The sequence below is a fragment of the Primulina tabacum genome, chromosome 5 (assembly GCF_025594145.1).
Source record: "Primulina tabacum isolate GXHZ01 chromosome 5, ASM2559414v2, whole genome shotgun sequence".
NCBI lineage: Eukaryota > Viridiplantae > Streptophyta > Magnoliopsida > Lamiales > Gesneriaceae > Primulina > Primulina tabacum.
This window is the reverse complement of record NC_134554.1, coordinates 1,533,505-1,549,786: the sequence shown is the minus strand read 5'-3', so window position 1 is coordinate 1,549,786 and position 16,282 is coordinate 1,533,505. Positions and strand designations below refer to the sequence as shown.

Below are 16,282 nucleotides of genomic sequence, written 5' to 3'. Positions count from 1 at the left end.
CTTGAGAAGTCCTCCATCCGGTTCACAAACCGACGATAATATTAAATCAGAAATTGAATCAGCGACGGTTTGATATATATTCCGTCGCTAAAATATTCCGTCGCGGACACTCCTACGTGGAGCAAAGTCTGCGCTTGGTAAGCGTGGACGTTGCTCCCGGATTGTAGTGGTTTTGCAATTTTTTTTTTAAATTATTTTTGAAAATTTTTTTAAAATTAAATTAATTTAAAAAAAAAACCGAACAATGGCATGATTGCAATCGGGACTTTTATGTCCACCATTATAATTCTCAGCCCTTGGGAATGTCGACGGGACATGCATTGGCAGTGCATGAATAAGTGAGAGGTACCGCATTTAAAGTCAAGGGTCAATTCCTTTCATTTCATTCCATTGTTCATTGTGCACTACACATTGTTAAATTATTTTTAGAAAAATAATAATAATTAAAGATTAGAACAATAATCTACAGTAATCTTGTAATCGAACAAAATTACAGCGAAGATCCAACTTTCATCAAATTCAAATTAAATTTTTTTTGGGTGTCTGACATAATTAGTTTTGTTTAGAATTATTTGGAAACAGACTGGATTTGAGCATTTTCAATCAATTATATATATATTTTCCTTTTTAACAGTGATTGAATTCCAACACTTTTTTTTTGGGAAATTTGCATTTGAAAGTTGTAGCTAGGTTTGATTCTTGTCAAATCTTGGAAGTAGACTAGTCATCGTGAGTTCAATTAATTATATAAAAAATTTCAATACTCTGAATATCTCATATAATATGCATCTATATTTTTTCAAAAAGAAAATTATCTAAGAAACTCAGATTTTTAAGTCCTAAAAAACCATGAAAAGGTCACAAGCTAATCGATTGAGATGTTCGATTTTTTTTATTTTTTATTTTTTGATTTCCTATTCTAGGGGGAGGGAGGTCTCGATCTTAGGACCAATTACAAAGAGAAAGGTGAGCTTACCAAAAGGCGAACAGCCCAAGCACAGATGTTCGAATTTATTAGTTATGATGAATGCTCCATCCTGTACAAGAATAGTACAGGCACTTAAGCCTCAAGCTCTTCTTTCTCTCTATTCACCATTTGTCAGACAAATAGTAGTTTTTTCCAGTTCAAGAGCTATTGCCACTCAAACCAATACCAAAAGCACAAAGAACAAAAAGAAAAGTGTTCTGCTTCTGACTCGTATGTTCTCCTTCAAAATCTCACCTTTTGACCCAAATCACTACATTTCAAACTCTCCCAGCTCCGATTCCTAAACCCATTTCCAGAACCTTGCTCATACTTTTTAAAGATACCGTTCTTTTTACTCCTGCACACACAGGCATAAATATTTGTCTCCCAGCTTTTGTTTCAGCTCCTTGTACCAATTTAAACTATGAAAAGATGGGTTCTTTAGTTTTAAGAACAGTTTAAACATTTCTTGGAGCCAAGGAAGAACCAAAAACAGTAAAATGGCGAAACATCCATTTTTTGTGGGAATCTTGTTCTTGTTTTTACTGGTGGAATTCAGTTTTTCTGGAGTACTTGTTCATAGTGACGAGCGAGCTTTGCTTGATTTTGTAAACAAGCTGCCGCATTTCCATTTCTTGAACTGGAATGAAGAGCTTCCAGTGTGCAAGAACTGGACCGGAATCACTTGCAGTGAAGATGGCACTCGAGTGATATCGGTAAGATTGCCTGGGGTTGGGTTTCAAGGCCCAATTCCAAGGAATACTTTGAGCCGCTTAACCGCGTTGCAGATCTTGAGTCTCAGATCCAATGGCATTAATGGTTCTTTCCCCACGGATTTCGGTAACCTCAAAAATTTGAGTTTCCTTTATCTTCAGTACAATAATTTCTCAGGTCCCTTGCCTCTGGCTTTCTCTGTTTGGAGTAACTTAACATTTGTTGACTTGTCAAATAATGGGTTTAATGAGAGTATTCCTAGTTCACTTTCGAGTTTGAGTCAGCTCACTGCTTTGAATCTTGCTAACAACTCACTTTCTGGTGAGATTCCTGAGCTCCCTTTGCCAAATTTGCAGTTGCTGAATTTGTCACAGAATAATCTTGTTGGTAGTGTGCCTGAATCACTTCATAGGTTCCCAAAATCCTCATTTTTTGGTAATAATGATTCTTTATTGGAGTATAACGTCACTAGTCCCCCTCTTGTTCTGCCTCCTCGTGATCTAAATCCAAATCCAAAATTTAAAAATGGTGGGAAATTGAGTGAAAGAGCTTTGCTTGGAATTGTAATAGCTGCTTCTGTTCTTGGGATTCTTGGTTTTGGTTTTGTGTTACTTGTTTGCTTACTTAGGAGAAAATCTGCGGATAGTTTCCCTGGGAAATTGGAAAAAGGGGATATGTCCCCTGAAAAGGCAATTTCTCGTAACCGAGAAACGAGCAATAAGATGGCTTTCTTTGAGGGATGCAATTATGCATTTGACTTGGAAGATTTGTTGAGGGCTTCTGCTGAAGTTTTGGGGAAAGGTACATTTGGGACTGCATATAAGGCGATACTAGAGGACGCAACAATGGTGGTGGTGAAGAGGTTGAAAGATATAAACGTCGGAAAGAGGGAATTCGAGCAACAGATGGAGGTTATCGGAAGCATCAAGCATGAGAATGTGACTGAGTTGAGGGCTTACTATTTCTCGAAAGATGAAAAACTTATGGTCTATGATTATTATTGTCAGGGAAGTGTGGCTTCAATGTTATATGGTATAACCTTTAATCCGATCTTGGTACTTGATTTTGTTTGTCCTGCATGGTTCATATGTTTTAATAGTAGGAATTTCCTTTTTTCTCAAGTGAGATCGTTATCGGTTTGGAAACTGTATAGTCAGAAATAGATGTACGTACACACTACACATGCACATATGTACTTATATATTGGAAGTTTATGTGATTTTGTTATTAGCTAGGATCAATTTACTGCCTTTTTTTTATCCAGATATATAATGGGTTTAGGCCTTCATATGTGAACAACGTAAATTCTATGTTGTGGTGCATGTTCGTTTCACCATGTCTCTTCAACTTCAAAATATAACACATATATACTGGAAAGTTAGCATATGCTTGTCGATCAATGAATATAATTGCGGCAACTTTTGATTTTCATCCATACATGCAGGAAAACAAGGGGAAGATCGTAGCCCTCTAGATTGGGAAACTCGACTAAAGATAGCCATTGGTGCATCGAGAGGCATTGCTCGTATCCATAGAGAAAATTGGGGCAAGCTAGTTCATGGAAACGTCAAATCATCGAACATATTTCTAAATCCTCGAAAATTCGGATGTGTGTCAGATCTTGGCCTATCAGCGATAACAGCGTCATTAGCTCCAACACTTGCTCGTGCGGCTGGCTATCGTGCGCCGGAGGTTACAGACACTCGTAAAGCAACACAACCCTCTGATGTGTATAGTTTTGGTGTGATGCTACTTGAGTTACTAACTGGGAAACCTCCTATCCACACGACTAACGGTGATGAGATGGTTCAGTTGGTTCGATGGGTGCACTCGGTTGTTCGAGAAGAATGGACTGCAGAGGTGTTCGATGTGGAATTGCTGAGGTATCCAAATATTGAAGAAGATTTAGTAGAGATGTTGCAGATAGCGATGGCCTGCGTGGTGAGAATGCCGGATCAGAGGCCCAAAATGGTGGAAATAGTCAAAATGATCGAAAATATACGACAAATGGATCCTATGAACCCTTCGTCTTCTGAGACCAAATCTGAAAATACGACGAGGTTGGCACCCCCGTCACCTCCACCCGGTTTTTGAGACGAACAACCTCCACCCCCACCTGTTCACCAGTTCGGTGGACGAAGATCGCGATTGTAGACTTATTTTGGCATGATCCAGGTCAAGAAAAGGTTGGAATGGGTTAAAGGTATGTGTTTTTTTATTAAATGAAACATACTCTTGTGATATTCTTGAATCTTAATCTTTTTTGTTTTGTTTTTTTGCTTTTCAATTGCACATGCATATGTATTGTCTATTTCTTCGTGATCTGATCAACTGTGTCGCTTTTACCACTAGTAAGTTTTTCTTTTTTTTTTCTTCTTCTTCTCGAAGGCACTACTAAGTATTTTATTATGTACGTTTCTGTCTCAAATTTTTTACTCGGGATACTTTTATTTTATGGAAACGAAAATAGACTCATGCAGATGTACATTCTGTTGGAAAATGCATTCTATATGTAAAGGTAAAAACTTGTGTGAGACGGTCTCACGGGTCGTATTTTGTGAGACGATCTCTTATTTGAGCCATCCATGAAAAAATATTACTTTTCATGTTAAGAGTATTACTTTTTGTTGTGAATATCGATAGGGTTGACTCGTCTCACAGATGAAGATTTGTCCGTCTCACAAGAGACATACTCATATGTAAATTGAGGGTTATACAAATATTATCTCTGAGATTACAAAATTATCTCAAATGTTTTTTCGGAAGAGTTTTTTGAAATAAAATTTATAAATAATTTTGTAATTTCAAAATTAACTACTAATCTTGAATGTACATGTAACATTGTTCTCTCGTCTGTTTCATCTTCCCCTTGATTAATTTGATTTTTGTTTAATGTTTTTTTTTAAGATTTTGTTTTAATCCGTTGACGTGAACTTAAAACCAAACATTTCTTAAGCTCTGTGCCCAGTGTGTTTTCGCCACTCATTTTAGCCTGTTTGTACAACTATTTATCGGGTGTGACTGTGGCTCACATAGATATGTAAACGAACCAAACCGTTTATAAGTTATTCGAACCTCGATTCAATAAAAGCTCGTTTGAGCTCGTTTAACGAGGCTCGTTAAGATAAACAAATCAAACTCAAGTTTTACAGTATTCGGTTCGTTAGCTCGTGAATATGTTCGTTGGTAAGTTCATTAGTAATCTTTTAAATGAAAAAATAATAGTTTTGATATTTGATTTATTGATTTTGCATATTATTTATGAAATATATAGAAAAATCTATTAAATTTATTTATTATAATAAATTTATAAATTTTAATAAGAATAATATATTTTTCTCTAATTATATAATTTACTTTTTAATTAATTTAATGAAAATTTAAATGTATAATTCATATTTATTAAATTTGTTTAGGCTTGATAAAGGCTTGAATAAGCTCGTGAGCCATGCATATATTCGTTAAATAAAGCTCGAGTTCGATTCGATTATAAACGAACCAAGCTCAAACATTCAAGATTTCGACTCGGCTCGACTCGACTCGATTACATCCTCAGGCTGAGGCCTGCAAGTGCCACTTATTTTCTTGAATCTCCAATCTTTATTTGCTCGTGCCACACCAACAAGGATCCAGAACCAATAGCCAATAAATGCCCGGAGACAATATGTTCAACAACGAAATTTTTTACAAATAAATAATGAGTTAAAAAAATGATTTAAAACTATATTCTTATAAGTTGGTATTAACAAAATAAATTTCACCAAAAAACTATATTTTGTTTAGCTACTAAAATATAATCATTTTTAAAATAAATAATTATTAATTTGATCTTAACCAAAAAAAATTCCTTGAATTATATTACTTGATTTTAAATAAAGTTGATAAATGATATTTTAGTAAGAAAAATCATTCATTTTGATATTTTCGCTTTTTATTATGAAAATTAGTAGAAGGAGTTCACAAAAAAAAATAAAAAATTAGGGTTTGTTTGTACAATTTTGTTGGGTTTATAGAAATGTCGTAGGCATCTAAGATGCACAATCGTAATTCACCATATTATATTACCAACAAAACATATACAATGAACTACATATACTCCAAAATGATCCAAATACGAAACGGCAAAATATTAAATAATACTTTATTATTATTATTATTATTATTATTATTATTATTAATTTTTTTATATTCCCCACCAATTAGGAAAAAAGAAAAAGAAAAAAGAATTTAATATATTTCTGAAGAATGGAAACAAAGGATTCAACCATCAGATTAGTCTGTCGTGTTATTGTGAAGAATGGAAACAAAGGATTCAACATCAGATTCAGTGACTTTAATCTAAATTATTCAGACATATATCAATTCCAAAGTCTTCTACTGTCTATTTTTATTTTAGTTTTATCCGAAAATAAGCAACATCAATGGATAATGAGAGTCTATAATTAATTTATTTATTTTAAAAGGCCGTTTATTAATTTTATGAGTTAAACTAATTGAGTACAAAATAATATTAAAAATAATAAAAATAAAAGAATTGGACTGAAGAATTAATGGGCTTGTCGCATCCTTCAACGAAACAATATTTAACAACATAAAAGATCAAAATAAATATTTAGGATAAACGATCATATTCGAAAAGCAATTAAAAATATTAGTACTAATTGAATTATAACTATTGCTACCATATCCATATTTTATTTGTGGATGAATTATTTTATTTTATATTATTTTAATTTTTAATATACAACAATTTTAAGCATGGGACGCATACTAATTTTGGTTACAAGTTAACCAATTTTAAATATTTTGCATGGTTTCCACGCTGCATGACTCACTATTCTGTTAATTTGTTTAGCGCAAATATATTATTCTTTGTTGATGAAATAATTGTAAATGGAAACGGTGGCGGCTTTTTTGTCTGATACGGAGTCCAATAAAAGATCGGCCCGGCCCAGACAACCGTTAAGCATAACTTGGAATTACTGCTCTACCCCGCTCGTGCTTATTTCTTTTGCATTACTTTCGTTCTCTGTCGTTTCATCCGACGGAGGGAGTAGGTCTGTTGTGAGACGATTTCACGAATTTTTATCCGTGAGACGAGTCAACCCTACCGATATTCACAGTAAAAAGTAATATTTTTAGCATAAAAAGTAATAATTTTTCATATATGACCTAAATAAGATATATGTCTCATAAAATACGACTCGTGAAGCCGTCTCACACAAGTTTTTGTCCGACTCGGGATGCTTAAAAACTCTCAAGTATTTTTAGCCGTTGTTATTTAAAAACTCATTTGATAGAATTTCTATGTATATTCTTTAAAAAAATTTACTGATTTACTTTGTTGTTATTTTTATCGTGATCACTGCCCTAGGCAAACTCATCGAAATGATAATTTTATTTCCGTGTCTTCAAGCTAACATCGTGAGATAAAGAAACATTAAAAAAATATGTATAAAATCGTTAAAATGATAATTTTAACTCTACTGAATACATAAATAGATTCAAAACTAATTAATAAGAGCAAGATGATTCAAAATTCAAATGCGTCCTTAGCAAAAAAAAAAAAAAAAAACTCGATAAATATATGCTCTAAACAAACAAATCTTTTAAATTAGTTTCAAGTCAAGTCGAGGCATAATCCGATAAAGCTAGTTAAGTAAATTCCAAACACAAACTCTCATGCAACAATGCGTTATGTTGTGGTCTTTTCTCTTTAATGTATGGTAGCTCAATTGCCAACCACTAGATATGATGAATTCAACCTACACCAAAGGGAAAAAATTGGGAGTCATAATGTTAAGTTCCTGACTTGTGGAATTTGTCTTTCCCTACAAGCTTGCTATTGTCGGAGGAGATAAAACTAAACGCACAGCTTGCTATTCCTCTTTTTTATTTTCCTTCTTTCTAACATTCTCTTCACTTGTTTATTATTTCTTGAGTTCAGAATCAATACCAAAATCGAACTACTCGGAATCCTGAGGAATTCATCTTTTCGGTCTTCTCTTTCCCGTTAACTTCTTTTTTTTTTTTCCAAGTGTGTTTAGTATTTGACGGTTGTTTCCGGATTAAGCTCTAGGTTAGTTACTGGAAGCTTCAAGATGCACCCTTTTAGAATTCTGAAATTAAATTTAGAAATTACTTTATCAATCTTCTCTATTCACTGTGACTCTTCTTTCATGTTTCATTTGTTTCTAACGAAGCAGCCATATAAGGTTATTTCATGATGATTAAACGTTTTTTATGTTCAACTTCTAAGTTTTTTCCAGCAGGAATTGCTGTTATTTTGCTGTTCGGAGAAATTATTTTCATCTGTGTTGAGTGGGTTTTCAGGAGAGCTGCTTATTCTATTAGACCTCTATAGTAGCCTCTTCAGAGTGTAATAGCAAATAAAATTTACTTATTTTGTGAAAAAAAATTCGGTCGCACGGTTCAAATGTAGATTTGGAACTCGTACATCCGTCAATGAATCAGATTCTTCCAAGAAAGCATAGAAGCTGGTTTAGAATAATGTGATGGTTTAGACCACCTCTATTCCACAGGTTTTGTAAGCAATACAGTTCAATCTAGATTTATATATATATATATATATGCCAAGCCCAACTACACCGCCATCCAGGGTTCATTCTTTCGTACGAAGTTGGTGGAAGCGCTATCCAATGGCTATTACGCACAAATCGGAATCTCCGGTACGCCAAATTCCTTTTCTGCATGAGGAATTTATTGTTTGATTTTCACAATGTGCTTTCTATTCGATAAAATTTTTGTAACGAATAGCTCGATTCAATGTTTTGATTTTTCAAGTGGTTTGCGTTTCCAATATCGCATATATTTTCAGTTTCTTTGATCAAATCTGATAAGATGCAATAAAGTTTGGTCGTGATAGTCGATGTGATATGGAATTGCTTATATGTGATTGAGTTGTTTTGCTGATAATTTTGTACTGTTATATGTTTGAAGCAAGAAGGTATAACAATACTTTATTCAGTAACTCACTGTAAAAGAGTTTCTGCAGTCAATTGCTTCTATTCTTAATAAGTTCGTGAGAATGTCAGTAGTTGTTTGTTAGAATAATGCATTATTACGAGACTGTAGAAATAAGCATTCTCAGAAGTAACTTCTTTTGTTGTGCGCTCAGAGCTCTCAAATTAACTCTTTTTAGGTTGTCAAACTGTATGTATGAATTTCGGTATCTAGACCTGCTGTTTCATAAAATGATTTCCTTCTCTCTTTAAATAGTCATGGTTATCTATGTATGCTAGCTTGAGCTATCTTACATGTCCTTAAGGAACATAAAAGTGATAATTAGAAGATGAGATTTGTGGCCAGAGCTGATATGTCCTTAAGTATTATTCTCTTGCATGTATGAAAAATTGTTGCTCTATTTCTTCCAGTGTAATGCAAAAAATGTTAGAAAATGCTTGTTTATCTTAACTTTGTTTGAATAAAAATATTTAGGTAGGAGGAAGTAAACATTCATGTGGTGAAGTTGTGGATACCGTTTCATGTGGATCCCTCAATCTGAGGGAACCTAATGGTAAATGTAGCTGCTTTTTCAACAATGATGTGCTCATGTTAGCTGTTGTGCAAAAGATTTTTGTTAGAAATATAGTTGCTGACTTGAAAACTTCTTCACTTACATTCCAAGTTAAATCTTCCAGGTGCTTCAACTGGACATCCTGAAATCAATAAAGGCATTTCTGGGGTTGTAAAAAGGTTCAAGCTGAGGAGAAGTCAAACCAATAACCATGCGTCAGACAGCCTTTCTGATATTGATGATGCTGAGGTATATGCTTCATTAATTCATACCCATCCATTTTGGTTACGTTCTACCACTTTAGTTAAATGTATGCATCCATTTTTACAATTGCTCATGTTCAAGTGCATTTTGTTTCTTTGATAAATTCTTCTTTTATATCTAAGCGCCTTTTTAAAGTTTCTTTCCAATAAATCATTAAATTCAAGTTCTATTGATGCCTATTTTTGGATCACTGTCAGCATTTGACTGGTCCTTACATTTAATGTTGTTTAGATTAGTAGATATCTCAACGCCAAGGAGGAGATGCTTTATAAAAGGATGTTATGGGAAGCTATCAATGGAAAATATGTAAATGTAATTTCTCATTCCTTCTTCTCTGCTTCTATTCTTTTTCGTTGCCAATTTAGACATCTGATAAATTTCTCCCAAAGAAACAGGAGAAGGCAGCTGAAAGAAAGAAAGGTGCCCCACTCAAGAAAGCTGCTATAACCATGGAAAAAGTGAAGTCAACAGTTAGTTTATGCTTAACGATGATATTTTTCATAGTTTGGAGCTCCATTCTATGATTGCTCTGTAATTCATGATAAATGCTCTATGAATAAAAAAAAATGGAGTCTAAAGAAGTTGCAATCTTATGATATATTCATGGAATTAGTGGTATTAAATATCATGATGCTTATATATTTTTACTTGGATTGCAGTGGATTGTGGATTGTGTTTTTTGCCAGTTTTTATTATGTTACGAGTATGACAGAATTCTTTTCTTCAGAGGCGAAGTTCAAGAATTAACTATGAAGCTTTGAAAATTCTAACTGAAGAATTGGTAAGCATGCTTTTTTATTTTCAAGATAGTCTTCAATCGCCAAGTAATTCTGGTAATGCATTACTTTATTTATTTAATTTGTATACCAGTAAAGCTCGTCGGCATGTCTATGAGTTTTAAACAAAGAATGGACATGCAACATGCTTGAGTAAACATATCGTTGGACGTTTAAAAAAAGGAACGATCATTTACTCATACACAACTGATAAAATTGTAGGAACACGGTTCCAAGGCATCTCAATCTCAGATCATCACTGGAGATTCTTGTGCTCTTAGAAGTGACCACACGCCAAGCCTCGAAATGAATGGATCTAATGAAAGTAATGGCAGTGGTTTCCAGCCAGAGATGAGTTACGACGAAGAGAATGAAACATCTGCCCCTCATAGTGGTGATTTCTATGGTCAATATGGAGATGAACATGACACTGGTGATTTTTATAATCGATATTGAGATGAAAATCACAGCGACGATTATTTTTTGTTCGATTAGGATGAAGTCTTTTGGATAAATTAGTTGGACTGGAGGTACCATTAGGCATTCGATTTAATTGTTGATATGCTATGGGTGAGTAGCTATCATGCACGAATTCTACTAGAATGGTGTACTCGTTATCATAATTTGTCAGATACGTCCTGCATAAATATGAATTCCACATTTGAATATATTAAATTGTTGATTTCAATTTTATATAAAATTATTGTTATACCATAAATTATTAATTTTTTCAAAAATTTAAATTGTTCTTGATATAATGTCATTATATATTTTTAAAATTAATAATGATATATAACTCAAAATTTTGTATTGATATATTTAGTATTTGCAAATAGTTAAGAAATATTATGAAATTTTCTTTTATAAAATTGTTGTGTTGGGATTGAATGTTTAGTTATTTGTGGTGTTGCTGTAATTATAAGCACAAAGTTCAATCCTTAGATCATTCATTACCTTCACAAATTTGAAGATGAAATCTAATAATTATATTTGTCAAGGTCCACACATTTAACTGTGGGGTTCTTGTAACATTTTTTTAGGTCTCTTTTCAATTTTTGAATCTAATTCTTGGAGCTAGAGTCATTTATAATTCCGATTAACATGAAAGTTTTGTTACTTTATCAGCTCCTCTGATTTTTTTGTTATGTGTTGATATTTACTCAAAGTAAAGATATTGAAACTTGATGAACTAGCATATCTTTTCTGTGATTGTGAGTTGAATTAAAGTTCTATGACAAGATCGAACTTAAGCATCAGGCTGGAATTCAAATGGTATTTTGATTATTAAAGTATATTGGGATACTCTTCAAAATTAAGATGAATAAATTAGGCTTTTTGAAAATTTATGAAGTTGTGGTGTCTATGGATTGTTGAGAAATAGTTGGACTTTGCTCTGGATTTCAGAGACGCTAGAAAGAGATATGTTTTCAACTTAAACAACCTTTTCTTTTGTGTTTTGTATCTTTTTTTTTCGAAAATCATCTTTGTACAACCATAGAAAATATTCATGTTATTTCTCACAGTTAGGGAACAGGTCCTAAAAAAACCTTATATATCATATGTAAAACTATCCAATTTCATCGTGAAATGAATTTAATATTCTTTGCTCCTTTGATTGTAGAACATGCTTTGTAAGGCTATTCTTGCATTTCTCTCTCTTTAAAAAAATATAGCAAAAAAAAATTTTAAAAGGAAAAATCACAGGAGAACGTAGGTGAAGAAGGTTGTTTACGCGATCGACGTGATAGTGGTGGTTTTTTTGGATCGACTCAATCGTTTGTAAGGCTTGGTGTTGTTGAATGTGTTGTGATTGGCTGGGGATTGAAGTTGTGCTTTCTACTTGATTTTTTGGAATTTTTAGAATGTTTTATTTGTTTGATTGATTGTTGTGGGTTTGTGGTGATGTTTTTTTTTATATTTTTTCTGTCACTGTTCTACGTTTGTGATAATGCTCTGGTTTTGAAATTATCACTAAGCTTTGATTATGTGTGACTGATAGGAAGGCAAAACTGTATTGTTCTTGGTGAAAGTTTTTGGCAAAAAAATTGTTTTTGTTGGGGAAATTTCCTTTTGTGTGTATGAAATCATATTGAGTGATCCGTATCTATCTCCCATATCAATAATACTAAAGATAGTTACTATGCTGATTGTTTTAGATTAGCTGCGAACCTGGGCAAACACCTCAAGAATTGAGGTGACGATACCTAGTTATACATGATAGCATTAAAATGGACTAGCTAAATCTTAGGATCAGTTAATAGGTTTAAGTCATTTTGACACGTCCAATTTACGGTACCTCGTCCTCGATAAATCACAAACAAGAAATATTATAATGAAAATTTAAATAAACAAATATACCAACATATTGTGTTTGTACTATGTTAATTTAAGATTCAATCTATGAATTTATAATAACTATCTTAATTCATTAACTTGTTTTGTTTTAAAATTTGATTTCTCTGCTTATAAAATGTGCGGTCTGGGTAGAATGGTAAATCGTACACCAATAAAATTTGGTTCCATTTTTTATTTAAAAATATTAATATTTTCAATTGGTTGTTATATATTATTTTGTATAAAAAAAACACAAAAGCTGAAAACTTGAAATAAACTTTTTAAAAATTTTAAAAGAAGGAATATCTCAAATCTTATTATTGGACAGCTAAGTTATAAAAAACAATTTCAATTGTTTGTCCAGACGATCAATTCTCAAATGTACCCCTTGAATTACATGGGTCCCATCACAGCAGGACGTGTCAAAATCCTAGGCGGCCATCTAATGCGGCGGCTGGCTTTAAAATTATCCCACCTCCAAGTGTTTTAATTATTTTGATTAAGCGTAACTGAAAAATGTCATTTTTTTTCCAGAAAGACAAAAAAATACCGTTCATTTAATTAATTTTCGAATGCACGATATCCTATAAAATAGTAGCTTCATCTCCAAATTTTCGGTCGAAAAAAAGATAGAAGGAACCACACACGCATCTGGTACTCCACTCTTTCTCTGGCTCAAGGCCTTCCTCTTTCTTTAAAAAACCACGCTCACCCAACTTCCTGCACTTTTTTGGATAAATTTCCAAGAAGAAAAGGCCCGAGGAATCCAAGTTTCCGTCTGGGTTTTACTAAAAAATATCCAAGAAAAAGTTACTACCAATTTGATTCCTTTTCCTTCAGAAAATCACTTTTTCTCTCCATTTTACGTCCGCCCGGAACTACTGTTTCTTATCTTTTGTATTCGTTTTATAGATTACTATCTCGTGCTGCGCTTTAGTGTTGCTCTTTTTCTTTATTCCCAAAGAAAGAATCTCTCAGCACTCTCTCCTTTTTCAACTGTTCACGCTCTCATTCCTTTTCCGGCTCATTTGAATGCTAGCCCGAGACTGGGAAATAGAAATCTTCAAACAGTATGATGCGTAAAGAGATAGAGAAGACCATGTTGTCTGGGACTGGTAGAATCAAGTACAGCGAGCATATAAACCAAACGACAGCTGTCAGGCCGCCGGAATATTCAATTCCCGGAGGAAGGAAGCCTGCAGCTTTCCCCGCAACTGTGAGATTTTTAGTTACCGACGCGGACGCTACGGACTCCTCTAGTGACGAAGAAGAGGGTTGCTCTGTTAAACGCCAGAGAATTAGAAAATTCATCGACGAGGTCAGAATCCAGCCTTCTTTTAGAGATAATAGAAGCAAGAACGGAAACGTCAAAGGTAACGAAGTTCTGAAGAGCAAAGGGTCGGAGGCTGCTGCTACCCTGAAGCAGAAGAAGAGAGGTGGACGGAAAAATGACAGACAGGCGGCGAAGTTGGGGAATGGTTGGAAGTTCCGCGGTGTGCGGCAGAGGCCGTGGGGAAAATGGGCGGCGGAGATTCGAGATCCCCTGCGACGAGTACGCCTATGGCTAGGCACCTACGACACTGCAGAGGAAGCTGCCATGGTGTACGACCACGCAGCAATCCAGCTGCGTGGACCTGACGCGCTCACCAACTTCTCCACTGCAACAGTGCTGGACAACAAAACAAGATCAGGGTACAACTCCTGCGAGGAATCGCACAACAATGCGCGGTCGCCGAAATCAGTCCTCCGCTTCGTATACGCCGCTGACTCTCAAGCCGAGGCTGAACCCGAAGCCGATATCGAAGCTGAATCGTCTTCAGCAAACGGCACCGTTTCCATTAAAGAGAATGACGAGGATTTGCCCATTTTTCCGCGTGAGGATGGTATGTTCAGCGGGTTCGAGAACCCGGTCCCGGTGCCCGATTTGTTCGATCAAACGGGCCTATCGGGTGACATTTTCGGAGCGGATTTCGACAGCTGCGGTGAGATGTTTATCGGGTCGAGTTATGATTTCAGACTGGAGTTCGGATTATGGCCCACTGGGGAAGCGGATGATTATTTTCAAGACTTTGGGGATATATTCGGGTCGGATCCTCTCGTTGCCCTCTGATGATATTTATAGTATCTAAATAAAAAATGGTAGTAGAAAGTCAGCAATTATATGGCCGATATTTCAGCAAAATTTATTAATTTATTAGTAGTAATTCAGATATATATTGGCAATTGATTTGATGGAGAAATTATTATAAAATTTACATGAATCAATTTAAAATGCGCCAAGTATGAATATGATCACGTGAATTGTAAAGTTTTGAATTAGGTGAAACAATGGAATGGAATGATTTCTTCCTACTACCACAGTGCTATATTAAATCTATCCAATCAGATTTGGTAGCGACCTAAATCCTGTCGCATTATTTGTCACTCATTATTAACTTCGAAGTTTCTATACACATCTAGGATCCGTTATATAACTTATATTATTTTTAAAATGAAATAAAATAGACATCTAATTATCTATAAAAGACCAAAACACAAATAATTTTGTTTAAAATATATTTTATTTTTTCTTATATTTTCAGGGGGCAAAAAAAAAAGAGAGCAAATTTTCGTCTGTACATATTACATCTGATTCAAATATGATGCACGAGGAAACGTAAGATCTAAATTCTGGAGGATTCAATTGCTAAGCGTTTATTCGGTACAATTTTAGTTATGCGGTTGACATTATTCATTCGGTTTGCTTAGGTTGGATTAATATTATTTATGACAAAATTATATCGGGATAATTTATTTTATATTCATTTGTTGTTTTACCACTGTTTATATTAGAATTTTATCCGTATTTGTTTCTTGTTGAGTTCTCGAAGTCTAAAGACAAAAAAAATTCACATTCAAGATGTCATGAATCGAACATTCTTCGCTTAAAAAATTTAACACAATACTATTATAAATCTACAAACACAAGCAAATTTAAATGTCAATTAATTGAACCAACACTGTCTTGTATTTACTTGATTTTATATATGTAAGTTTGAAATTAGATAATTCATGATAAGCAAAAAATATATCCCAAAATATTAGGAAATAGAATATGATATCCTAGCAAAGAAATGAACCATAGACGTCGTCTTTGACGACATTTTCCTTCGGAACATGCACAAACAAAGGATGGAGGCTCAGTAATTTCTGCGGGTGAGATAATACTAATTGAGACAATTGGTCGTGTGCTTCGTCGTCTCTTGGCTAAATTTAGTATTCACAAAATTCCACTTTGTCATGTAATTAGGAAACCAGTTTTCCATCCACCTGAACCAAGGAAATCATTTATTACCAAGAAAAAAAAAAAGGGAAGGAGAGTCTTATTTTAGAATGTGTGTTAGCTAATTAATATGATTCGCACGACTGTTATAGCTTTCCGGGGCTAAAGAAACAAAGGGTTGAGTTGAGTAGATTTCCGAGCTCGGCTTCGGTGCCGATCGGACTGAGATATGTCGGATCAACAATAATTTTTCATGTATGGAGATGAGTTGGGATATTTTACGGCTCTAATTATCTTTGTCCTCGATTTACCCTAATTTTGGACAAGTTGTGAAGCACCGTAGGAGGGACGTGTAGGAAAGCAACGTATCATAATGGGTAATTAGGTTGCAGGATCGGAATTTTTCGAAAGTTCGATAAACGAAAGTA

General features: G+C 34.2%; 3 protein-coding genes across 3 annotated transcripts; all 3 read left to right on the top strand.

The window, feature by feature from the left end:
• Positions 1-990: 990 nt before the first annotated feature.
• LOC142545309 (putative inactive receptor kinase At4g23740) lies at positions 991-4,032 on the top strand. The gene is made up of 2 exons (XM_075652420.1): positions 991-2,713; positions 3,126-4,032. Exons 1-2 carry the CDS (start codon positions 1,468-1,470, stop codon positions 3,773-3,775), a joined length of 1,896 nt encoding a protein of 631 aa, XP_075508535.1. The 5' UTR covers positions 991-1,467; the 3' UTR covers positions 3,776-4,032.
• A 3,566-nt stretch (positions 4,033-7,598) lies between these two features.
• LOC142545308 (uncharacterized) lies at positions 7,599-10,895 on the top strand. Its single transcript, XM_075652419.1, has 7 exons — positions 7,599-8,370; positions 9,140-9,218; positions 9,343-9,467; positions 9,714-9,794; positions 9,878-9,952; positions 10,210-10,263; positions 10,481-10,895. The coding sequence occupies exons 1-7, from the start codon at positions 8,272-8,274 to the stop codon at positions 10,712-10,714; spliced, it is 747 nt and encodes a 248-aa protein (XP_075508534.1). The 5' UTR covers positions 7,599-8,271; the 3' UTR covers positions 10,715-10,895.
• Positions 10,896-13,161: 2,266 nt separating this feature from the next.
• On the top strand, positions 13,162-14,923 carry LOC142545307 (ethylene-responsive transcription factor CRF1-like). Its single transcript, XM_075652418.1, has one exon. It carries the CDS (start codon positions 13,665-13,667, stop codon positions 14,700-14,702), a length of 1,038 nt encoding a protein of 345 aa, XP_075508533.1. The 5' UTR covers positions 13,162-13,664; the 3' UTR covers positions 14,703-14,923.
• Positions 14,924-16,282: the final 1,359 nt, after the last annotated feature.